General features: G+C 43.4%; 1 protein-coding gene across 2 annotated transcripts in view; it reads left to right on the forward strand.

Moving 5' to 3' along the window:
* The first annotated feature begins 16 nt into the window (after nucleotides 1-16).
* COQ8A (coenzyme Q8A) overlaps nucleotides 17-25,058 on the forward strand; it is a 42,983-nt gene continuing 17,941 nt past the window's right edge. For both annotated transcript variants that reach the window (XM_041425111.1, XM_041425110.1), the window contains exons 1-5: nucleotides 17-149; nucleotides 11,749-11,943; nucleotides 13,421-13,831; nucleotides 14,778-14,844; nucleotides 22,736-22,810. In XM_041425111.1, coding sequence (XP_041281045.1) covers nucleotides 11,767-11,943; nucleotides 13,421-13,831; nucleotides 14,778-14,844; nucleotides 22,736-22,810 — 730 coding nt within the window. In that variant the 5' untranslated portion in view covers nucleotides 17-149; nucleotides 11,749-11,766. The remainder of the gene's footprint in view (nucleotides 150-11,748; nucleotides 11,944-13,420; nucleotides 13,832-14,777; nucleotides 14,845-22,735; nucleotides 22,811-25,058) is intronic.

The following is a 25,058-nucleotide window of genomic DNA, read 5'->3' on the forward strand; positions in this document are numbered from 1 at the left end:
GGGAGCGCGGCGGGGGCGGGGCGCGCGGCCCGGCCGCGGCCGGGGGCGGTGGCGGCAGTAAACAGGCGTGCGGGCCCGGGCCGCGGCCACCGAGCCGAGCGGAACGGAGCCGAGCCGAGTTGGTGGCTGCTGGGCTGTGCCGGGCCAGGGTATGGGAAGCGACCGCGACAGTGGAGGCGACCGGCTGGGCCAGGCCAGGCCGGGCTGTGGTGGCGGGGTGGGGGTAGCCGAGCTCCCGGTATTGGTGGTGCCCCCGGTGGTGGTGGTGCCCCGGCTGTGGGAGTTCGTCCGTTGCCATGCGGGGGAGCGGTGCGGGAAGGGATGCAGGTGATGGCGGCACCGGCGCTGCCGCGGGAAGGATGGCCGTGCCCGGCGCGGCGCCTCGGGCCGGGGGTCTCTCTCCCGGGGAGCGTTCCCCGGCGCGGGGACGTGTGCGGGGTCTGGCGGTGGATGGCGGCCGCGGGGCAGCGGGGCTGCGCCCGGGCAGGAGGCGGCCGGGGCTGCGGCCTTGCCGTGCCCTTGGCCGCGTCCCGTCGGGGTGAGAGCGGGCCCGGGCCGGTCCCGCCTCCTGCCCGCGCTCGGCAGCGCCCGGCCGGGAGCGGGGCCGGCGGTCAGCGCCGCCGGGAGATGCGCGGGCTGAGCGGGGAGCGCAGCCGAAGGGCGAGCGGGGGAAAGGATGGGATCCGCTGCTCCGCTCCGTAGGGAATGCGCCTTGCCCGGGGATATCACACGAACCTGGTGCTGTGCTGCTTTCCGGGCTGCTCGGGCTTGGAGCATCGCTCCTCTGTGTCGCTGGGACCGATCCGCGCGTCTGGTTGGAGGTGGCTGTAAAATAAAGCTGTTGGCTGGTTTTTAAGCTTTACTTGTGGCTGAAACGGGGGTAAAAAACCACTGTGAGCCTCTGGTGAAGTGCCTGAGAAAATAATCTTTCTGTAGGCAAACAGGCTTGTAAAATCTTTGTAACAACATGAACAGGAACTGATGGGGAGATACTTAGTTTTAAACAGACACCGAACAAGCTACCTATAAATAACTACAAGTATGAAAGTTTGCTTTCAAACAGCATTGTATAATGTTGTTTTCATGGTTACTGACCATTTTGATTTCTGCAGGATTGTATCCTAAGAAATAACACTATTTCTTGTAGTCCAACAAGGTTATGTGCCACCCGGCAGGAACGTAGGTGGGGAGAGTCTCTGTATTCCCCTCCATGCAATGAAAATCCGTACTTTGTGGTCAGTGTTAGGAAAGGAAATGAAAGCTTTTATTTCAGTAACTGAAAGTATAATTTTCCCAAAAAGAATTGACCTAACAATTTATGATTTTTTTCTGAGTTGCTGTCTTTTAAGTATATTGTTTTACTAGACTCAGGTGTATTAATTAAGAATATGCAAAATAAGTCTTAGCACTGGGTATAGAAGGGCAATTGCCAAAGTCAATAGTAGCTCAATAAAAGACTTAATAAAAGAAGGGATTCAGAAATTGTTCTTTAAACAGACTGAATAGAGATTGATGTCTAAAGGTATATTGGTACTTTTGCATTTCTCTGTCATGGGGTAAGAACATTCATAAGTTATCAGAAGGAGTTTAGTTCACAGGAACTGCAGCTAGCAAGAGCAAGCAAGAACCTTCTTGCTCTTAGACCAGGAGAGTTCTTTTTGTATTTTGTAGATATTTTTTTCATTGCTGTTAATTAGCAGTGACATTGGTAACCTTGAATAAAGTACGCTTAGAATAAACAGTTTCATATTGTTCAGTCTTACTCGAGATGGGGAAAAAAACTGGGTGACCTGTTGTGCTTTGTCAGTGTCTCCCTTTTAATAACGAGGTAGTGAGATGAGCAGAAGAAAAGGCCAGATGTGGAGAATTGCCTCCTTTACTGTCCTGATCACCTTGTTTCATTCCTGCCGAGAGGAATGCTGTGCTGTGCAGTGCAGCTCTGGTTAATTCATTTGTGATAGTTAACACAAGTTAATAATAGCTCAATGCATCCATGCATCAAGAACTGAACTTTTTTTGGCTTCTAGTCTTCCAGTAGTCCTTTTAAAGGCAGGTGGTGGTCTGTTGTTTCACACCCTGTTTGTCAGGCTCTATTATTTTTCTGGAGACTGAGAGGGAACAAGGGATAGAAGCTGAATTCCTGCTTCTTAATTTTTTATGCTAAAACCAGTGGATTGCTTATGGAATTGGGATTTTTTTAGGTAGAGGTTGGTGGGGTTTTTTTCTGTCTGCATGTGTTTTTTCTTCATTGTTTTAAGGGTGCAAGGAATGACGTGTGTCTCATGGTCTGTCATCTTGTGTGTCATTGTGTGTGGGGTAAATTGTTTGATCCAGGTGGCTTGCCAAATGCATCTCAAGGCTTAGCTTAGTTCATGAATAAGCATTTCTCCTTTTCCTTAAATCTGTCCTGCTGGGTGAAATCTGGTCCAGCCTAGGACACAGGCAGTGAGTCTGAAGCAGTATTTAGGAATCGCATCTCCAGTGTGATGTAGGTCTTCTTGTCTTCTCCCTCTAAAACTGCAAAAGAAAGAAGTCTGGAAGAGGAGGCTTTTTGCTTAAGGAGCTGTATATTGTGGAACAGAGCAGCTTTAGGAGGAGAGTACCTTCTCTTTCAGCTTGTTTTGTAAAAGTGCTGCCTTGTGCTATGAGTGCCTGCTTTCCTTCAGATCTGAAGAAGAAAATCAGTTAGTGGCATGTGGAGCTAAAATGCAAGCTGGCAGTGAAGCACAGTATTTTGAGGGCATGGGTTCAGTTACTGTCTGCTTTCTCTCCCAGCAGTGAAAACTCATTTTATAAGCACATTCTTATCTTCTCATTAAATTGTTTGTCTTTAACTTCTCAGTTTTTTAGATGCCATTTGTTTTGTTCCTCTCACCTCCCCTTCCCCCTTATAGTAGATGGCAAAATTAAATCAATCTGAGCTGGTGACAAAGACCCAAGAAATAACAAGTTTTGCCCTTTCTTTGCACAGTTGTGTTTCTGCACTTTATTTTAATGGCATTTTAATGGCTTTTGTGTTTTGTCAGTCAGTAGAGGTGTGGAGCTAAATAAAGCATGTTCAGTTCCCAGCTATCCAGTATCTGAAATGTTCTGTGTGCTTCTCACAGCATAGAAAATGACATTACTTGCTCTGAAAAACTTAGCTGTCAGTCTGTGGAGCTGGCTTTTAGAAACTTGACAAGTTTATATGTTTACTTAAACAAGTCTGCATGCATATCCATAGTTTAAAAACAGGTGTGGTTTTTTTCTGGAAGCTGCATAAGACTTTGTCTTTTTTGTAAAGACTGTAGATTCTGTATGTGGAGACATGAGGAAAGATACCTACTTGTGCTCTCTATGGTCCTAGAGCTGTTTTGTGATGTGCAGGTGAAAACTTCCACTTACAAAGTTCTCCTACTGTGTTTGTTTTTCCTCTGTAGTTTGTTCTGGTTTTTGGTGTAGGTTACATCTTTATATGGCCCCTTTCACTGCTATTCATGCCTCCTTTTTAACCAGTTGCATGCCTTGGTTTTTTCCTGGGTCTGCTGAACAAGTGAACTACAAAAGGGCTGGGGACACTGTTCTGAAATGTCACAGCTCTCCTGCTGTCTGGATTGTGCCATTTGGAAGGATTAAATCCTCATCCTAATTTGATCTGGTCAAAGTGCTCATCAATAGAGTATTTGGGATTAGGGAAGAGATGGCAGGGAGAATGATGGGCAGTAAACTGCAAGTGGATTGAGTGTTTCTTTTAGAGAACCCTTCTGAAATCAGTGAGCCTGATACAATTTTACATTGCACAGCAAAGCATTGGGGAGCATGGCCTTTCAGAATTCACTCACAGTTTGGGATTTTTATTTTTTTAAACTGTACAAGCTGCAAAAAGCTTTGGTTTTTCTAGTTTGGAAAGGCAATGTATTTATATTATGCAAATGTGATTTCTTAAAGTCTATACATAGAGAGCATAAACAATTGTAGATTACAGAATCTGTATCAGGTGTGAGAGCTTGCAGGTTAGGCTTAGCTGTAAGAGAATTATAGAGCTCGTTACTCTCATTTACTGTAGTGTCAAAAGTACCTATGTGTGGGCAGCAAACAGAAATAACTTGTCTGTGGCAGAGCTGCCAGGAGCAGGAGCAAACAGAAATAACTTGTCTGTGGCAGAGCTGCCATGCAGGAGATGTAGCTTCTGATAGATCATGTTTCCCTGTAGCACGGAGATCATCTTATGTCTTCTTGAGTAGTCCTTTTTTGCCTATGGTCCACTTCTTGCAGGGAGGATTTGGCACAGCCAGAAAAATGGGAGCTCCCCCAGCCAGGGCGCTGGTGTGTCAGGGAGCTGTGAATAGACTAGGACGTGTTGGAAGTTGCTAAATTGGAACTTAACCCCAGTTTCTAGGGCAAGGTTGGAAGCCATGAGGTCTACACAGACATGAATGCCTGCAGGATCAATAGTGGGATCAGTGGCTGTGGTGTTTGCCTGCTGCTCCCAGAGGTGACAGAGGGATTGCTCTGCCACCAGAGAGACCTGTGGGGGTGCCACTTACAGACTTGGTAACAGCAGCTCGGGCTGTGCTGTGCAAGGGTCTGTCCTGCTGTACACTAAGGGTGGTAAACAAAATACCTTCTTATTCCTGAGGAAGAGCAGCTGTACAGCTTGTGTCTGGTTCTTAGAAAGGTTCTGACTAGAAGCCACTGCTAGCATGGCATTTAATGGTGACTGTTGGCAGTATATCGTTTAGGTGGTCAGCAAACCAGCTCTAAATCCTCGTTTAGGTGGTCAGCAAACCAGCTGTAAATCCTTGTTTGTCTTTGATCTATAGAGGTGGGTGTTTAGATGACTCTTAGGGATAGGCTGTGTGCTGTAAGGATCAGTGTACTATGGAGAGCATTGGGGTTTTTCCCAACCCTATGCCTGACAAGCAGTGTAAGTTTGGATAGATCACTTGTTCTCTTCCCTCTAAAGTAGACAACTGTGGTATCAGTCCTCTTTCCTGAGATTTTTGAGAGTTATAAGTGGCAGAGAGGTGTGTGTTTAAATGCAAGGGGAAGAGCTGCTATTCTTCTCAAGAGTTTTGCTTTAAGTAGTGGTATATTTGAGTCTAAAGGAATCTGTACTTGTTTGTGAGGCATAGCACTTTATTGGCTTCTAGTTCCTAAATTAACCTTGGTGTGCCTTTGGAAAGTCAAAACTTCCAATAAAAATAATTGTACCATAACAGTGTATACCAAAAAAAAAAAAAAAAAAAAAAAAATTAGTTGCCAGTTGATAACCTCCTTAATTTATACTTTGTATTCTAATTCAGAGTACACTTCATACTTTATATTCTAATTCAGGGGAGCTCTGTTGATTCCTGTGCAGAACTGTGCATCAGAGGGAGCTGAGTTTTGATGATTTCTGCTGATCTAATGCTGAAGTGGCTGAGAGAATAGAGCTGCTCTGCAGACTTGGGGAAGGTGTTTGTAGTGTTCAGATTTTGTTTGAAGCTCAGTATTTGGGTTTGATCATTGAAGAGCTTTATTAAATACTTTTATTAAATAGCTTTTATTAAATACTGCTAGTTAGAGTTATTCCATACAGATGTGGGGGATTTGTCTTCTCAAGGTAATGCTGTATGTTACCATGATGGGGTGACTTGGAGCTAGTGAACTGTGCTTTCATGTAAACTTGCCATAAACCTAAATAAAGGTTTCATCTTGTGGTTGTTCTGTTTCTTAAGTACGTGCTTCAAATATGGCATCTGCCAGAATCTCGCATTAATCTGTGTGCTTGGAGGTCATGCTCCAATGCTTTTGATTTTAATATACTGTTGTCCTCGTTGCTGAGTGAAAGATCTACATGCATGGAAAGTAACATGAATAATTCTGATGAACTCTGGATTAATGTGATTAAAGTTACACTTAAGGCTTTTGAGCTAAGCAGAGGGTGCAGTGCAATGCACTTATAAGCACAGCCCACTATGTAAATAGAAGAGAAAACCCTTTTTTTTCCTTGTCCTCTTTCTCCCTTTCCTCTTGGTAACAGAGGTAATACAAAGATTGTGTGTTGGATATAAATACAATTCTACATTGAAATCCATCCCCATGGCCCAAAACTTTTTGCCTTGCAGATGAGATAAATGGATTTTTAAAAAATTATTATTGTGGGTCCCCAGCTGCAAAGACTTAATTCTCAGGAGCAGATAGAGATCACGTTCTTGGGGAACAGTGAATGAGCAGTCACCTTAAAATCACAGCAACTGACTTGGATCTACCACAGTGTAACAGCAAACAGCCTGTGCCCAGGGCAGGATTTATCAGTGTACTGTGTCAAGGCATATCAGAAGTGACCTGTAGTGAGGCCTGAGCTCTCTTAATTGTGGTACATCTTAATCGTGGCTAAATTATTTCTACGTCTGTAGATTATTTCTATCTGTGGGTAGAAGATACTGTGTTAATTCCAGGCATGTGGGCTGTGACTATGCTCTTGCATTCCCCAGACATTGTCCAGAAAGAAGTAAACTGGACTGTTGGTCCAGAGCATTCACGGATGTATCTGTGCCTAAAATAAAGCAGGCCTTGCTAAAGTGTCCAAGTATTCTTTTCACTCTTATGTGTGTCAAGCCATTTATGGGGAAAATTGGGTTTTGAACTAAGTGTCATTTGCCAAAAATGAGTGCTAAGCCTTCAGAATTTTGTTGGAAAGAGGCATTTGTCTGCCAAGCAGCCCATTTTTATCAGTGTTGTACTGCTATTGTAGTGATTAGGGAGCAAACCAGTTCCGCTTGCCCTTCAAAGGTGTTTGTTTGAAGTGGCATTGGCAAAGTGCTTTGTGGAAGGGTGGTTGTAAAGCAGCCTTCAGAAACTTGATGAATTCAGCTTAAGGGGGTTGATCAAATATAGGGATCCTTGCTTCTGTTACAGGTCACATCTTTAAAGACATTTCTTTTGGAGCTGCAATGTTTAGGAGTTATGGGGAGGGGAAGAATGAAGGATAAGCAAGGTGGATTTTCAGTTTGGTTTGAAGGATGATGGCAATTTCTTCCTTTTAAAATGCTGGTTTTGTGCCCTGCATGGTTAAAATTTGGGTCAGCTGCAACACAAGGAATCCAGCTAATAAAAATACATCTAGGCAGGGACCTGGCAATCTGGTATCAAAGGAGCTGCTGGGGAGGTGTGTGATGGAACTGAAAAAGGCCATGAATGAAAGGATCACATGAAAGGGTTGGTATGGCAACAAACATAAAAAGAAATGGAAAAAATCTGTAAAAGAACAGTTACAGACCAGCTTAATGAATAATAGTTATATTGAACTTAGTCTGCTGTTGGTTCATGGCCATAGAACAATGTCCTGAGTATCTGGCCTGCATCTTGTTTGTGGTGTTTATTATTTTAATTTCATTATACTCTTGCCACAGTTGCTCTGATGGTGTGGGTGGTTATAACACTGAAGCCAGGGTTTTAGACCTTGTTTAGATACAACTAAGATAACAGCGATTGTAATAAAGGATAATGGAGAGAGGGAGGATGTAGAGGCTATTTTCTTGCTATGTGATATCTAGTTATCTGCCTTACTACCTGTCCAAGCTAACACTATTTTATTATTTATTTTCATTTATTTAGAATAAAAGTTGAAGATAAAGAAGGCAGCTAAAACTGCAGGACGTGATGGGGGGAATATGGGCTGCTGTGAAACTGCTTTGGTTTTGTTTGGGGGATTTTTCAATGTTTTTTCTTTGGTCAGTTATTTTGTGTTATATTGTTTTGCTGTTTAAATTATTCAACAGTGTTTGTTGTTTAGCAAATTGTTGAGAGTAGAAGTAGTCCCCATAAACTGAAAGAGGCTGTGTTGTCATGCACAGAAAACTTTCAGATATTATTCTGCTATTTGCATGATTAGAAATCTTGTGTTTAAACTTGGTCCATCCTATATATATGTGTGTGTGTATATATGCATGTGCATATGTGCATCTGAGTAAAACTTTTCACTGTACAAGCATCTCAAAGAAAGCTCATGGAGTCTCAAGTAGGTCTGTGTGTCTGTAGGAGCACATATTAGCACATGGAAAAGAAAGGGAATGAATGGAAGAATGCGTTTTTATAGCAGGACAAATACATGATTTGTTGTGTTGCTTGTAGCAATGCTCTTGGTTTCTGTTATTGGCCTCTGATAAAGCTGAGTGATAAGCAAGCTGCACTTGCTTAAACCTTCAGTCCAATAGTCTGGAATGTTGAAAAGGGGAGGAAACACTTGGCAGTCAGTGACTAGGGAATGGTGGGTTGTGGGGCTGAGGATTGCTGCACACAGGAGGATCCCAGCACTGGTTTAGTTTTGCTGTTACAGCAGGGCTCTGAATCAATCCTACATCTACCCTGTAGGAGCCCTCTGCCCACTGTGTGTACCTGGCCTGGTGTCTGAGCATGGCTTGGCTTGAGCTTCCGATGCTGGAAGGTGTGGGGGTTTCCAGGGGTTCATTCAACTGTGAGAAGCTTCCTAAGTCAAATCTGTGACTTTATTTTTGGAAAAGGGTGCACGATCAACACTTGTCAGCCCTCTTCAGGCAAGGTTAGAGGCACTCTGACAGCTCGTATAGAGCACCACTGACCTGTCCATGCTCTGTGCCAGCAGTGCCTCACTTTGCTAGTGCTGGATAAAGAATCCTCAGGGAGCAAGTCAAGTGTGATATAGACTTTGTACACTTGCACTGATTCCATTTGGAACCACTCCCTAAATCTCCTTCTGATAGAGTTTGCTTATACTGTATTTATTGATTTAGTAGGGTAGGAATAGAATTTGTCTTAGGGGGAAAAAAATGCCTTGCCTGCTGTCTGTGCTGGATATTAACACAAGTGTAGTTGTTGGGTACAGTACCAGCCTTCTCAGAAGTGTGTGCTTTCTGTCTCAGTTTTTGTCTCTTGTCCTTGTTTGTGCTTATTGCCGTTTCATTGGAAAAAAAAATAGGTAGTTTTCCTAATGCTTGTTTTTTTTTGTTTGTTTCGGTTTGGTTTTGGTTTTTGTGGTTTTTTTTTTGTTTTGTTTTTTTTTGTGTGTGTAGTGTTTTACCTTCTTGATTTGTAGCATATATTTTGTTTAGAATAGCCTGTCTTTTGGCAGCACTGCATGGGAGCATGTTGCTGATTTTTCTGAGCTAACAAACCACTTAGCTGGTACCTCGGTGGTTACCACTGCTGTGCAGGGCAAGTGGGGCTGATGAAATGGAAGTCAGAGAGAGATTGGTAAGAATTTGCCCTGTGCAGTGTCTTGTAGCCAAATCTGTGCAGGGCAATAGGTCCTCTTTGCACGTGGATATATTTAGCAGTGGAGAGTTGAATGAGTGTTGTGCAATGTATGTTTTCTACTTGTGGCTGTGTTGGCTTCCCTGAAATTTTGTTTGGAGATTTATTTCCTTTAAAAAGCACACATTTAGCATATCATAACTGTCACTTTATGACAAGGTCTTTGGCTGGTTTTGGGTGAAAGAAGTGTATAGTTTTACTGCTGTTGATTAGTAAGAATACATGTTAAAAGTGGATTTGGTTTTGTGTGTGTTGTCCAAGTCTGTATTGGCTTACCTTTTGTTGCCCTTCTTGGGATGGAGGAAATGAACTTTTTTTGCACTCAGGCTTTTCTTGCTGCTAATACTTGTGATCACAAAAGCACTTATTTCTTAATAGTGGCAACCTTTGAATGGTCTCATTTCAGCTGGGACAGTATTGGGTTGTTGGCTGATTTCTTTGCCTGGCTCTGAATTACAGGGACAGCCTGCAAATAAATGCTTTGGGTGAGATCCATGTGGAAATTTCCAGTGTGAAGATGTAGGGGTAGAAAAACACTTCCTGTTGACAGAGTAGATTTCTTTACCTGACAAGCAACTTTTGAATTTAAAAGTGCATTATACAAGGTTAAAACAAATCATAGTGGTTAAACTCAGAGAGATGCAGGAATAACACTTAGAGGTCTGGAGCATGTAGATAGGTCTTGTAATGAGAACCACAGAAAAATGACCTAGGTGGGCTTGATTTTTATTTTTGCAGCTAACCTGTTGTTCCCAGATTCATTGCGAGCACTTCACTGTCCTTTTAACAGTGTACTTACAACATGTAAGTGTAACACTTCCTGGCTGCAGTGCTTGTTCCCAATTTTGATCACTGATAAAACAGTGGTTGAACAAATATCCCAGTAACTGGGCTTCATCCTGCATTTGCATAATAATGTCTCTCTGAAGTAATCTATGCATTTCCTGAGTGATTGCAGCAAATTTGTGTACTTGGACAGAAATTTAGCTTTAGCAGTCCATTCTTCTCCTTCATGACAGGTACAGCAGACATGTTTGAGTCAGGGCTTGTGTTTCCTGAGCAGGTAACTGGATCCAGTTGCTTGTGGTCTGCAGCTGGGTGTAATGCCTTGTGTGCTGTTGACTCAGGACTACTTCTACCACACCAGTATATTAATATTTGTAGTTCAGTATATGTGCATGTTGACAGGCTGTCTCCTAAAAATTGATTGATACCTGTGCACCTACCTAGGAGATAGCTTAAATATGTGGCCTTAGGCTAGTGCTCTCTACCTACTGCAGTCAGAACATTTTTTTTCTCTCCAAGTCATTACAGAGACTGCTGTATGGGCAAGGTTGGACCTGAGTCAGCATCTTGTTCCAACTGCATGCCTCTGTCTTCTGTGTCAGTAAAGATGGGGACATGTGCAGCTGAACCAGTCCTGGAACTGTGACCCTGTCTGTGCTTTAAGGGTGTAGCAGATGAGTGGAATAAGCAGGTGAAAATCTCCCCTGCCAAATGGTTTTTCACCCCAGCCACTGAATTTCTTTTACATGAACCACAGTAATGTAGGAGTCAGTGTCCTGAGCCTGAGCTTGGTTCTAGTCTGAGCCAAAGGAGTTGATGGAAATTACTCTTGTCAGACACACTCTGTCCTCCATCCTGCAGTGCCCAGTTTGTATCTGAAGGCACTGAAGTGGCGCAGGCTGTTACAAATCTGAGATGGAACCCCTTAGACACACTCTACAAGATGTAGGCGCTCCATCCTGCAGTGCCCAGTTTGTATTTGAAGACACTGAAGTGGCGCAGGCTGTTACAAATCTGAGATGGAACCCCTTGAAAAGGAAGGGGGGCTGAGTCAAAAATTGACTGTAGTGCAGCACTTTGCAAATGCTGTAGGTGTTGTGGGCATGCCTAAACTTCCAGTTAGAAGTAGCCAAGTGAGCTACAAATTGGGGACAGAATAGAGTATGGAGCCGGCTATCTTTGGAGGATGGACAAAGCTTAATCACTGGTGTGCACTAAAGAAATTTAGCTATGTAAAATGAGCAGGCACAACTCCAGGGCAGGAATAGAATGTGACAGTGAACTTCATCAGTGCTATCAGGACCTGAGAACGTGTTCCAAGGCCCCATAATAATTAAAGGTCAATGTTTTTAATCCACTTTTAACATCTGGAAGGAATCAAGACAATCTTTTGTAGTGTTTACTGACATTTAATGTCTTTGCTTGCCTTGGTCAATGGCATCTTGAATATTTGTGTAGAGTTCTGGAAAGTTACCCTCACTCATGAGAACAAGGAGAGTTCTCTTTTCCTGGTAAGATCAGCTAACCAGGCCCTCAGGCTGCCCTGGGGGCTGTCTGGGCTGCAGACAAGTTCCCATGGTGGCTGCTTGCCAAAGCAGGAAGAGACTTTCCAGGGATCTGCTACCAGCTCTTAGGTGTCATGAAACCTGTTGCAAACTTGTTCTTGACATCTTGTCTCTCTGCTCCCTCTCCCTTTTTATCTTTCAGCACAGAAATTCATCAGTCATGGCGGGAGATGCCATCATGGTCATGAGGGGCTTGACCAAGCTCAGTAAAGCAATCCTGGAGACCCAGGCAGGACAGCTTCGGCAGGTGCTCCTCGGGGGAGATGCAGTCACCATTGCAAAGACTCTCCAGGCCACTGCTGAGGAACAGTTCAGTTCTGCCTTGGGGAAGGTGCAGGTAAGCACAGTCTAGTCTGATGTTTTGCTTTTTCTCCAGGTAATTTTTTTGTTTTGTTGTGTGAGTGTCAGGGAACTCACATCTTGAATAAGAGACTAGTTCTGAAGTGTGGGATTGATAATAGTAATGTTGCAGTGCTCTGGGAATTCTTTGGAATCTGTGATGTGTAAAAGGTGCTTGGACAGGAATGGGAGGGGAATGTTAATGTTTCCATTACTGAGTGTTTAAGACATGCTGAATAAGAAAAATGCTCTATTTGTCCCATCTTGTCAAAGATCAAGCTCTTGCTAGGATTGGTCAGCAGAGCTCAGTAAGAAATATAAACATACAGCATTTTCTGTTTTGAGGAGAGGAAGATCTTTTACATTAATTGGCAGGGGTTTAGCTGTCTGGCATGTTTCTAAAAATTTAAGTATGGAGGTAAGAAAGCTTTCTTGCTTGTAATCACTGGTATTGTGGGCCACAGTCCCCATCTGTAAACATCTCTCCTCTCCTCCCCCACTGTGATGTTGAGGTTCAGAATAGTATGAGACCTGCTGAATAACAGGAAACACCATGTTCTGGTTTTTTCTCTAAGGAAGGGGGAGATGTAATTAGTGTTTAGGAAAGAGCCTGAAATATGCTGCCTGCTTGCCTGACCACAGCAGGATTTAAAATCCTCTTGATAGCCTGTAATAATCATCAGTTATTTTATGGTATTGCCACTGCTGAGACAGGTAACTAGAGATAATGCTCTGCTGTTGATTTTTATTTTTGTATTGATTTTTGACTGAAAAGTGTTACGAAATATCTGGACTTTGTGGGGCAGCTTTTGCAAGGTTAGGACAGAAAAGAGTGTCAGGAGAAGCTTGCCTGGAGTGTTGCTGTGCCTGTTGCTGTTATCCTTGCTCCAGGCACAGAATTTTATTTATTTTGGGATGACAACACATAGTTTGGTGGTTGAATAATGGAATGTGTTTTGCAGTTGGTAGTGTTATGACTGTGAAAGGCTGAGTTTACTCTGCCTGTAAGTAGGTATCTGGTATTGCTTCAGGTGGCTTTGGGCTTGGAAGTGCTCATGTTGTGTGACTGAAAACAGGATGGGAGGAGGGAAAACAACGTTATTCTTATGTGATATTGCAGCTCCAATCACCTGTCGTTTCTGAGCAGTGCATTGCTTCTGGTGAACTCCATATTTAGTGACCCTTTATGGCAGTGCACGTAAAAACAGGGTGTCTCCAGTTATGGATATTCGAGAAACTGTTAAAGAATTTGTCCCATCAGTGGAGTTAAAAGGTTGTCAGGGATTCCAGGCGTCTTCAGTGCCTCTTCCTTTCTTTCCTGTCTCTTACTGTAACAATTCTTTACTGTGGAGACATGTAAACTAACAATTCTTTACTGTGGAGACCCAGCTGCATGCTCATCTTTGGAGGACCATGGGTGGGTAGGGAGCAAGGTTTAAGATCTTTTCTTAAAGTATTTCAATTCTTGTTTGCAGGAGTTTGGCAAACAGCAGGAGAACTTTTCTGACTTTGGTGAGGATTTTGGGAAAGACTATGACTTCTCAGCCCGAGAGCCATCAGATGCTCCAATGGACTTCTCCACTGCCCCTGGCAAGCCTCAGGAACACAGCACTGAAGGCCCTGCTTATTCCTACACAACAAATGGACCTTTTAGAAATATTGATGAGACTGGAGACTCTGGCATGGGTCAGAAGCCTTTCCCTCCCAAAATGGACGCAAGGTTATTTGGAGGCATTAGGAACCCTGGAAATCCTTTTGCTACTGCCTTTGGACAAAACAGAGCCTTTCACCAAGACCATTCCTCTGTTGGTGGATTAACAGCTGAAGATATTGATAAAGCCAGACAGGCCAAAACAGGTTCAGGGCAGAAACCCTACAAACAGATGGTATGTTGTTTTAATTAAGGATTCTCAGTACTGTGGTGTCTGTACCAGACTGCCCTCACTCACCTTCTCCTATGTTTCTCTCATTTCTTCCTCTTCCACTATTCCCTTTTTGGAGGCAAAAGAGGGAAGTGTCAGTGCTCATTAACCCTGTGATATTTGTTCTGTCAATAGCTTTTCAGTCTTCTCTTTTCACACTTGCTCCTTCTGTGTCAGATAATCTGATGCGAGGGGATTAAAAGTGTACATAGGCTTAGAATTGGACCTAGGCTCCTCACAGTGGACACTGTGGCTTCCTGTGTGGCATCTTGCAGTTGTAGAGATGGAGGAAATGCTGCCCTGAGCATAAGTAGATTGGAGAGAAGCGCAGCTCATAATTTTCACTTTAGTGCTTCATGCCCTTGTGTGATTGCAGAACCCACAGTGCAGACACTTGTCACCTGCTCTGACCTTGTGCTCCTTCCCCACATCCAGTATTGGATGCCACTGGGCTCGCTCACTCAGTATATTGGATGAAACTCTATACTTAGCTGCTCCTGCTGGTGTGTGTTGAGGATCTGCCTACAGTCCTGTGAATCTGATGACCCTCCATGAATTCCAATTCCATGTGTGGAAGGGAGTTTGGGTTAGCATTGTGTGGCTTCTCCAAGTTCAAAATACAAGGGCTGCTGAGTTGAAAGTGAAAATGGGGTTTCCCAACATTGTTATCAGCTCTTCTGTCTTTCCTACCCTCTTGTCCTCTCCACTGCTCAGTGTGTATTTCAGTTCATTGTGTCCGTTCTGCTCTGTATTCCCTTGAAAATCTCCCAATAGATACAAGGCTCGGGTTCAAGGAAAGCTTTCTGCAGCATGCAGTTGTTCAAGTGCTCTGACTTTGCAGGTGTCTGAGCATGTGCCCAGTTAATTTGTGGATTTCTTGTTTTGTTTTTCCCCTGTGTCTCCCCTGCAGCTCAGTGAGCGGGCCCGGGAGAGGAAGGTTCCTGTCACCAGGATCGGCCGACTCGCCAACTTCGGAGGTCAGTTTGCGCTCCCACGTTTGCCACGGCACTTGCACATGCTCTTAATGGCTGCCTGTGGCAGGGCTCCTGCTCTGCAGCACTGGGTGCTGCCATCTGCCAGTTCAGCTTGCCACAAACAGCTCCATTTGAGCTGTGTCATTGCTTTTAAGAGTTTGGGGCAGGCGATTTGGGGGTGCACAGTAGAGCTGCACATCCTCATGGTGACACACACCATGTGGGCTGTGCTGTTTTAATGGGAGACTGAGGTGCAGGTTGTTCCCCAGCCTGTACAAATACCCTGGTCCTGCACATGTGATTGCACTTTGAGGAAACTCTCCCAGTCCTTACACTTTGCTGTTACTGTCAAGCAGAGACAACAGGAGCAGCTGTTATTTTAAGTAATCTTTCCCCAACCTTATCCTTGCTACTTCTCTGAAGAGTGTTTAAATATATATTTCCTCCTGGTATTCCTTTTTGAGCATGGGGAGATGATAATAGTCAAGGTTTGATTTACTTAGCCATTGCTGGTAGACCATTTTCTCCCAGGAAGGATGTAAATTCTGAGCCTGTAAGATCAAGCTAGCTGAAACCTAAATGAAATTTACTTGCAGAATGGGATTACTGTATCAAAAAGCAGCTAAATGTCTTAAGTAATATTGACAGATGATCCTTATTTAATGTCTTGTATCCAAAATCATCGAAGGACTTAACATGTTCCTAAGGAACCAGGTGTCACATATTGCAGGTGGAGAGATGAACACAGCTAGTGCTACTTAGGTAATCCTCCTCCATGGATGAGGAGTCTGTCTGTCGCTGTGGTTGGATTTTTTGGTGACTGTACTGTTCAGAGATGATAGTGGCCTGTCTAGGTTGTGAACAGTCTCTTGTGGTTCTTGTGATTCTCTTCCACAAAATTTGATAGAGAAGCACATGTACAAAGCAGATATCCTTGTGTTACAGATCCCAGAAGAAAGAAAAACAATCTGTCAAATGTGATCAAAATCAACTACTATATAAAAAAAACAATTATTCTTTCTCTGTGTGTCCTTTTGTCGGACTAAAAGGCACACTAGGAGGAGCTGGGGCTGATCCTGTGCAGTGCAGGAATAAGCAGCAAGTGAATTTTGTGATAAGTTTTTCATGCTTGTCAGATCTCTTTAACCCTGTAGTCTGTTGCAGGCACTCTGGCTTCACAGCATGATTATTATTCCTTAAGGGGAAGTAGGGTTCATGATCTGCTTTTTGGAGTAACAAGAGTAACTTTAAAACTCACTTGACTCTGTTCTTAACCTCTAGTAGCACACAGGTCTGCATTCTAATCTAGCCTTGAATATTAGGGGCAGCATCACAGCACTTTTAGCTGTGATCTTCTGAGTTCATCTGTTGCTGCTTGCTGACAGCAGGTGGATGTGGAGTGGCAGATGACCAAATTTTCTGTGAACTTTGGGTTCCAGTGCTGTTTGCTTTAGGTTCCAGCTTTTGGCACCCAAGGCTGTTGTGTGAGGGAAGGCTAACTCATGCTTCTAAGGAAAGTATAACCTGTCTTCTCCTAACCTCAAGGTAAAACCCAAAACAAATAGCCCCATCAGACCAAAACCACTAAGGGAGAGTAGGAAAGAAAGAGATTGCTTATAAGCAGCATATCCAGACATCTCTGTGTCATTTAGTTTTTTTGGTCTTGCTACTCTCCTGCAGTTGTCTGCTTTATATGATTAAAATGGGTGGCAAGACAGAGTTCTTGCTTTTAGAGGGCTAATTCTTTCACAGAAATTCTGTGAAATTCTGGGGAATTCTTTCATAGAAATTGTTTGGATTCTCTGGTCTCTGCAATCTCTTGGTAGCATTAATTGCTTGTCTCTCCCTGTGAATTTTAATTTGCAACAGCAAAGAGAAACAGTACTGTCAGTACAGTAGTTTAGCAAACAACAGATGTGGTCCATAGGCAGTTCGTTTCAGTTTAAGATATCCTTTGGTATTATTTTGGGACTTTTTACAAGGACCTGTGGTAACAGGATGCAGGATAATGGCTTTAAACAGACAGAGGGCAGGCTTACATTAGTTGCTAGGAATAAATCCTTTATTCAGAGGGTGGTGAGGCACTGGCACAGCCTGTCCAGAAAAATTGGGAATGTCCCATCTCTGGAAGTGTTGAAGGCCAGGTTGGATGGGAGAGGATGAAGAAATATTGCAGGAAGCATCACTGTTAACCTGTGGAATATTAGTGAGCCAGCTATGTCCTCTCTTCCTAGGACATTCAAATGATTACAATCAGACAAGGAATGGCAGAGGTGGGGGGTGATTATTTCCTGCTCTACTGCCTGGCTCTTTACATTGCCTTAAAAATAACTCAGGGTAGGAGGCTGCTCCATATCTGTAAGGGAATGTAGCTCAAAGCAAGTCAACTTTTTGTGCAGGAATTTTCTTGTGTGCTTTGCGTTGCCATCTTCACTTGAAGACCCCAGGAAATCATTCTGGGAAATAAAGTGGTTGAGGTGGATTCTTCTGCTACAATCTCCACACCAGTGAAACTAGCATTTGATTCTCTTTTTTTAACACTTTTTTTTAAATAAAACCCACTTTCCCCCTTTATTTCCAATTAGAACAGTATTATTTTAATGTTGGATAGGATGGAGTGATGTTGAGTAGGTCAAAACCAGAGTTCATATAACTCTTCCTGGTTTTCAGATTGCTGAATTCCCATGCTATTGGCATGATCCCATTCCTCCTCTGTCTGCATGTTTTCTTTCCCCTCCAGTGTTATAGGGAGTGTTCAGCTGTGTCTCAGCCATGATGTCAGGACACTCTGGTGAGTGATGGACAAATTAGCAACAGGAGGCACAAATACTTGGGCTGCTGAGTTTGCCTGGCTTCTCACCTCTTCTGTGGGCAAAGAACACTTTACTGGAAGGATTGAAGATCATGTTTTCCAACACTTGCCTGTAATACTGAGCTAATATTGCTCTGTGATCAGCACAAGATCCTCTACTGAACTTCTTAGTCTTTTATATGTATTTTTGTTTGCTTCTGCAGCAGCCAGAGTGACTGCTGGTAGGTGTATTTATAATACTAAATAGCATCCTTGATTTTTATTTATTTATTCTTCCCAGGATTGTAATTGACAAAACAGATTTTTCTGTAGTTTTTTTTTTTTGTTCCATGCTTGTTTTGTAGCCTGGTGGGTCATCAGTTCCACTTACTCAGTTCTTGATGTTTTTTTAATTTCCATTCTCTCTTCCTTGCCTTATTTGACTTTTCTAAGCTGTTCCTGTCTCCTCTAATCATATTCCTGGTTTCTAAGTTTATTATTTTAGTGATATAATAAGATTCTTTTGCAATAAAGAAAATTTAAGAAGCTTGTGGTGAAGTCTAGATTTAATGTGATTTTAACAATTTTGAAAGCAAAAAAAGCAAAAACCTACTCTCTTGAGGTATGTTAGTAAAGTATATACAGGCCTGACAGCTGCAGGATTCAGATATTCATGTGAGTGGCAAGTGAGTGGATTGGATTTGCTTGTCAAGGGTTTGGATGCAGGGTGGCTTCTGGGAGAAGCTGCCAGAAGCTTCCCCCACGTCTGACTCCACGATGGCTCCAAGCCAAGGCCATCAGCAATGGTGGCAGTGCCTCTGGGATAAGAGTTAAGAAGGGGAAAAAATCCAGATAGAAATGCAGCTGGAGAGAGGAGTGAAAGAAACAGCGCTGCAGACACCAAGGAGAGGGAAAAAGGAGGTGGAGAAAGGTGCTCCAGATGCTGGAGCTGACATTCTGTGGCAGCCTGTGGTTGAAGGCATGGTGAGGCAGCTGAGCCCCTGCAGCCCATGCAGGGCCGCAGGGAAAAAGGAGGTGGAGAAGGTTCTCCAGGTGCTGGAGCTGACATTCTCTGGCAGCCTGTGGTGAAGGCATGGTGAGGCAGCTGAGCCCCTGCAGCCCATGCAGGGCCGCAGTGGAGGAATTCCACCTGCAGCCCGTGGAGGAGCCCCCCGTGGAAGAGATGGATGCTTGAAGAAAACTGTGTGGACCCCCACAGGAGCAGGTTTGCTGCAGGACATGTGCCCCTGGAGCAGCCTGTTCCTGAAGGATTGCACCCTGTGCAAGGGTGAAGAACTGCAGCCCATAGAAAGGACTCTTACTGGAGAAGTTTGTGAAGAACTGTCTCCTGAGGGAGCAGCCCCACGCTGGAGCAGGGCAGAGTGTGAGAGTTCTCCCCCTGAGGAGGAAGGAGCAGCAGAAACAAGAGGTGGTGGAATGGCTGTAACCACCATCCCCTTCCCCCTGTGTTGCTGGGAGGGGAAGGAGGCAGAGAATTCAGAAGTAAAGTTAAACTCAGAAGGAAGGGAGGAGTAGAATGAATATCTTTTATGATTTAGTATTAGTTTCTCATTATCCTACTCTGATTTGATTGGTAATAAATTTGAGCTAATTTCCCGAGGTCGAGTCTGTTTTGCCTGTGATGGTATTTGCTGAGTGATCTTCCTGTCCTTATCTTGACCCATGAGCCTTTCATTATATTCTTCATTGCCTTGTCCAGCTGAGGAGCTTTCAGTGTGTGCTGTGTGGTGATTGTGGTGTTTTACTGACCAAAACCAGGGCACAGGCTGCTCCAGGGCATTTTTCTGGAGCAAGACCTGCTCCCACCTGTTCTTGGCAGGCTGAGCAGAGTGATAACAGCCCATTCAGCTCCTATTTGTTTTGTTGTCTCAGTTGCTGAGAAAGAGGTTTTTGCCCTGAACAAAACTGGTTCCAAATCATCCCTTGATAAGCTTGTTTTGAAGTGTACCAGATGCTGCAGATGCCTGGAAGATATTCGAAGAGCCACTCTTAGGATATAGAACCAAATGGCACTTTCCAGGCCTGAAATAATCTGCATGAAGTGCAAAATGCAGAATGACGTTATAGAGGTACTTAAGGATATTATTTTTCTGAACAGTGGCTGTTGAGCAATGCTGGGAAGTGTCCCAAAATGATTAATCTTGGAGGAAATACACCTCTTGCAGACAAGGGAAGTGAAGGACATCAGGAGTGTCCTGTGCAAGTAGATTATGGCCCAGAGGAGCAGAGTGGTTTTTGGACTCTTTGGAAGGGTGACTTGTTCCTGGTGAGAGGTGAGCAGCAGCAGCTCAGCCCCATATAGCTGCTTACTCCCACTGCAGGAAGGAATAGGAAAAGAGCAAAAACTTGGAGAAAACCTGGGAGCTGAGATAAAGACAGTTTCGGAGGAGAAGCAAAGAAGGCTCCATGTTCAAGCAAAGCAGCAAGAGGAGTTCATTCATGACTCCCTACTGGCAGGCAGATGTCCTGCACTTCCTGGGAAGCAGGACTTCAGCATCTGTAGTAACTTGGGAAGGCAAACACCTTAGCCCCAAACATCCACTCTTACATCCTCCTTTTTTGCAAGGCTTGACTGCTAAGCAATAGCAAACACTGTGATTATAGTTTGAAGATGCTTGAAGCCATTGTTTAAATTTCAGATCTTTACAGTTTAGCAGCTGTTTAACTATGAACTTGGTTTTGCCTGACTTTATCTGAAACTGTTGTTGATTGGTGATTTGGGTTAATTTTTTTTTTTTTTGAAATTGGACAGAGTGAGCAGTGAGGAAGTTGTAAGAGCAGTTGAATAAGCAGCTCTTTTTCTAGTGCAGTCTACAGTATTAGTACAGATGCTTAGCTGTGCACATCCGTGAGAGGGAAGGTGCAAAACATGTTCATTTGTAGTCTGATCTTGCCCACACTGATGTAAACCCAAGCCGCTTTTAAACAAGCTGTAACTTCTTCAGCTTTATTCTGCAAGACAGAGTAGAATCTGTTTCCTAGACTTTAATTTACCTTTGAAGTGGTTTGTGTCTTTATGATGAAGAGATTAGAAACTTCAGATATGTTTTATGTCCAGTCAGTAAATCTGGTAATTTTTAATTTTAGACATTGAACATAGAGCCTATAGAAGATGTGATGTTTTTAATCTGAAACTAATTACTGCCAGTCAGTTCAGTCTCGCTCTGATAATGACCAAGCTAATTTATGGTGGGAACATTGTTTTGGAGGTGGTAATAGGTGGGGTCAAGACCAACACAAATGTTCTGTGAGTGGTATTTAGTCTAGAAAATCCCATCTTATTGATGAGATATGTATTTATTGCCTTCCTATCTGACTCTTGGTACTGCCTGCTCCAAGTTAACTGTCTTGCATGTGGGATCTGATTGGAAATGATCATGTATCAGCATTTTAGTAGGTGTTTATGTTGTGTTTGAAAAGCCTTTTTGCTTGTTTTCTGCGAAGCCTAGGGGTATTTTTCTCACTTTGTTTAGCTAATAAAATTTCTGGATTTCTGGTGCAGAACACTTGCTAATTGGTGATGCATGGTTTGGCACAATTGAAGGGTCTACACAAGTTATTGTTGACATCAGACTTCCTTCAGTGCTGTGACTCCATAGAAAAACTTGCAGAAAATATAGAAAAATTTTTTTTACAACCCCAAACAAAAACCATCCCACAAAAACCCCCACCAAACCAACCAAAAAACCCAAACCCCAACCACCTTGTAATGCCATTGGTACCTCTTGTGCTTCACCTTATGCAGGATTCTCTGGCCCCAGTGCATGTAGTCTGTAAGATTAAAAGTGGAGCTGTTTGTGAAGGAGACAAACTATAGAAGCCTGAAATTGTACTGGGAGAGGGGGTTGTAATTGCCTGGTGGGAGAGAGGAAAAACTCCAGTGCAGGGTGAGGGTCACCTTGTTTGTGGCCAGGCTTTCTCACTTGAGTCTACAAAACTTGTGCATGTGGTTCTTCGTGCACACGTGCAAAATGCCATGTGCTGGACAGCTCTGCTTCCTTCATTGTGCTGACTTTGTTCCTCTGTTGTTTTACCTGGGAACTTTTCCAGCAGTGCCTTGGGGAGAGCTTGGAAAGCAGGTGCACCCAGTACTGTGAGCAGTGTGGGAGTAGAGCACAGCAGGATGCGCCACTGCTGAGGAGATGTGGAGCAGCACCATCTGTTCTGGTTGTCCATGCCATTTATTATCCAGAAAAATAAATATTTTGGTATTAGGAAGGCAGTGAGACCTTTGGTTGTATGGATTGCTGCATGATTAGATCTGTGCCTCATTTAATCTTCGGTGCCTTTGCTCTGGTTAGCAGAGGCAGATAAAACTGCTTTTGTAGTCCTGGCTGAACCTGTGGCTGTGAAACCACCCTGCAGTTCACTGCTTGCCAGGGTGATAGTGCATGGGGAGTGCTGGTGGTTTGTCTCCTGGTCTTACTGCTGTGAGGGATTACTCCCCAGCCCAGCTCCTTGGACTGCAGGTTGCAACACTACTGGTATAAGGTGAGCCTTGGGGTAAAACATGTTTCTGTTCATCCTAGTAAATGAGCTCATGGAAGGAAGAGGCACCTAATGAGCACAATTAAACCTAATGCTTAGGCAGCAGGGTTGCACAACTTTACACTCTATTGGCAGTGGCTTCATCCTAAATAGGGTTTTTCCTCCTGCTGTTGTGGCACAGTGCAGCAGTGAGAGGGATTCTGTTCCTTCTTGAGAATTGTACTTTGAGAACCATGTTTGTGAAAGTTTTGGCTTCTTTTTCTTCTCCTTTTTAAAACTCCATGATTGGAGTCTACAGCAGGACATCAGCCAGAGCACAAAGCTCTGAGTAACACTTGTGACATGCTTTATGAAAGCCAGATGTCCCAGACTGGCCTAGCCTATGATTCCTGGCTGGCATGCTGGGCTGAAGAAGTACAGAAGAAAACTCTTCAGTGTCAAGTGAAGATGACTCCATTGCAAAAGCCAGGATGTTCTAATGGAGCTGTTGTGCATTTGAATGTGTGGCTTAAAGTTAGTTACCAAAAATGCCTCTGTATGTGGCTTGGAAGGTTTTTTCATTCTGACTTGAGTCTTTTTCTTCTTGTTTTAAAGGACTAGCTGTTGGTCTTGGCATTGGGGCGCTGGCAGAAGTGGCAAAGAAGAGCCTTAGACCTGAGGAACGCAGTGGTAAGCCATTTCAATGTCCTTCCATTTTCTTTTTATCATCCTCTTTATTTTATTTCTAGACACAGTTTACCTGAATTTGCAAAATTTGTATTCTTTTGAAGGCTGGGTAATGAGACAGAATAACAGGGGATATGGGTAGTTCTTTTATTTTCAATATTATTCTTCATCTCTTGGCTCTTCTCCCATCTCAGTACACCGCAGCCTCACTACATAGACAGAGGTCAGAGGAATATTCTAGAGAATGTGTTTGTGCCAGCACAATTTGTACAACTTTACTTTCCTGTAGCCATCCCAGAGGTTCAATACTATCCCTATGCCCATTCTTGGATTGTCTTGACTTAACAATTCTTTTTAAACTGTTCAGTGAAACAATGCATTTCAGTCAGTACAGAAACTTTACATGAGCCTGTGTGTCTGAAAATTTTGTTAGTGGTTACAGTCTGTTTGAAATTAAAGGATGTTCTGCCTAGGAAGAACTTGGAGGATAGCTGTTCTCTTGTAAGAGAGACAAAGCACTTTATGCTCCTGTTAAATGGGAATTATCTATTTCCAATATCTGTCTTGTGCTGCCTTCTAAAGGATTCTCATAACATGCAAAAGGCTGTGCTGTGCAAATTGACCTGATCCTCTTTCCTTTCCAGCTTATGTGAATTGGAGGTAAAATGTTCCTAAGTTGTACCTGATCATGTCATGGTGGCTTTCTTCTAAGCATATGTGTTTGTAAAATATTGTGGGGGGTCTGTGGGTGAATGGTTTAGGGCATAGAAAATTCAGGTGTTGTTCTCCAGAGAACATGATATTATTGTAAAATTTGTGGTTCCATTCACCTGTTTGTTATCCAGAAAAAGGTTTGCTGAGATACTGCAAAATGTCAAGGTCTGTTAGAGTTGCTTCAGGCTGTTTGGTCTTCATCTGGTCTCTCTGGTTTGGCTGGTGTGCTTGTGTGTTTAGGTTACTTCCAGTGACTGGAGGGAGCTGGTGAAAGGTTGAAATACTTGTAGCTAGAAGTAAAAATGAAGTCAACTTGTTCCTGGTTCAGAAGCATTACTTTCAGATAATGGCAACTGCTCCTTGTAATTCTAGTCTAATTCAGTTTCTGTCTTCACCCTGGTCATCTTTAGGGGTGGAAGAAGGATGGAAACTGAACCTCTGTTTCAGGAGGTACTGGAGTGGCTGAAAAATGAAGAAATTTGGAGGGGGGAAAAACACTGAAAAAACAAAGCAACTGAACAAAAAAATCCCAACTAAAATAAATTCCCAAACCATAAAACAGCACTTCAGGATATGAAACACATTCCCATTAGTGGGAGGCAGGGGTGGATGACCCAGGACTCTGCTTGTGTTTGGAATACCAAAATGCAAATATTAACAGCAAGGCAATACAGAGCAGCCCAGCAGAGAAAAAGGATCCTTGGCAAAGAGTTCTTGTTTCTCTCTAAGACCTCAGGTGTTTGAGGATGGATGGGTTTCTTTGCTTTGATTTAAAAACATGCACTCAGGCAAACACAGCTCATCCTGTAGAGAATCCTTGAAGGCCTTTTGCTTTCAGCACTTGGGATGTTTGACAGGTTGTTGATACCTGTTGGAAACTGATGATTTGTGTTGCTTTTAACAGAGGTGGAATTGCACAACTGTTGGTATTTCTCTGCTTGCCAGAGTGTTTTCTAATTAGGCACACCCTAAATGAAAACATGAGCTTGCACAGCTATGAAGTTTGAGGGAATAACATGAGCTTTGTTCCTCTCTCTTACAGCATGAGAAGGATTAGTTTTATTTTTTTTAATTATTTAGAAGGCAGAAGATGCTTTCTCCTTGCAATAAAGCAATTGCACGTCTAAACTTTTATCTTGTATCTTCTTGATGGGGACACTACTATTTTTCTCTGTCAGAAGGCTGCTCTACAGTCTTGAATCTTGCTTTGGGAAGAGTGATTTTCTTGAATAAACCTTGATAAAGAAGGCGGCCATGAGAACTGCCAACTTCAGTGCTAGTCAGGGAATAAGAAAATGACCTGGCTTTTATTTTTAGGTGTTTGTCTTTCCTTGTTGTCCCTCTTGCTGTCAAGTCTGCTTAGATAAGATCTTGGAGCAGTGGTTGTGCTGTGAAGGAGAGTAATATCAATAGTGGAGCTGAGAATGGGCCAAGAGCAGCAAGTGTGGAGGTGAGGCAAAAGTGAAAGACTTCCAGCCTTTGTGCTCTTCTGGAGCTTCTCAGGCAAAAGACACAGGAAGGTTTCCAGGTGACTCAG

Source organism: Onychostruthus taczanowskii, unplaced genomic scaffold (genome assembly GCF_017590055.1).
Source record: "Onychostruthus taczanowskii isolate IOZ18803 unplaced genomic scaffold, ASM1759005v1 scaffold87, whole genome shotgun sequence".
In the NCBI taxonomy this organism is placed as follows: Eukaryota; Metazoa; Chordata; class Aves; order Passeriformes; family Passeridae; genus Onychostruthus; species Onychostruthus taczanowskii.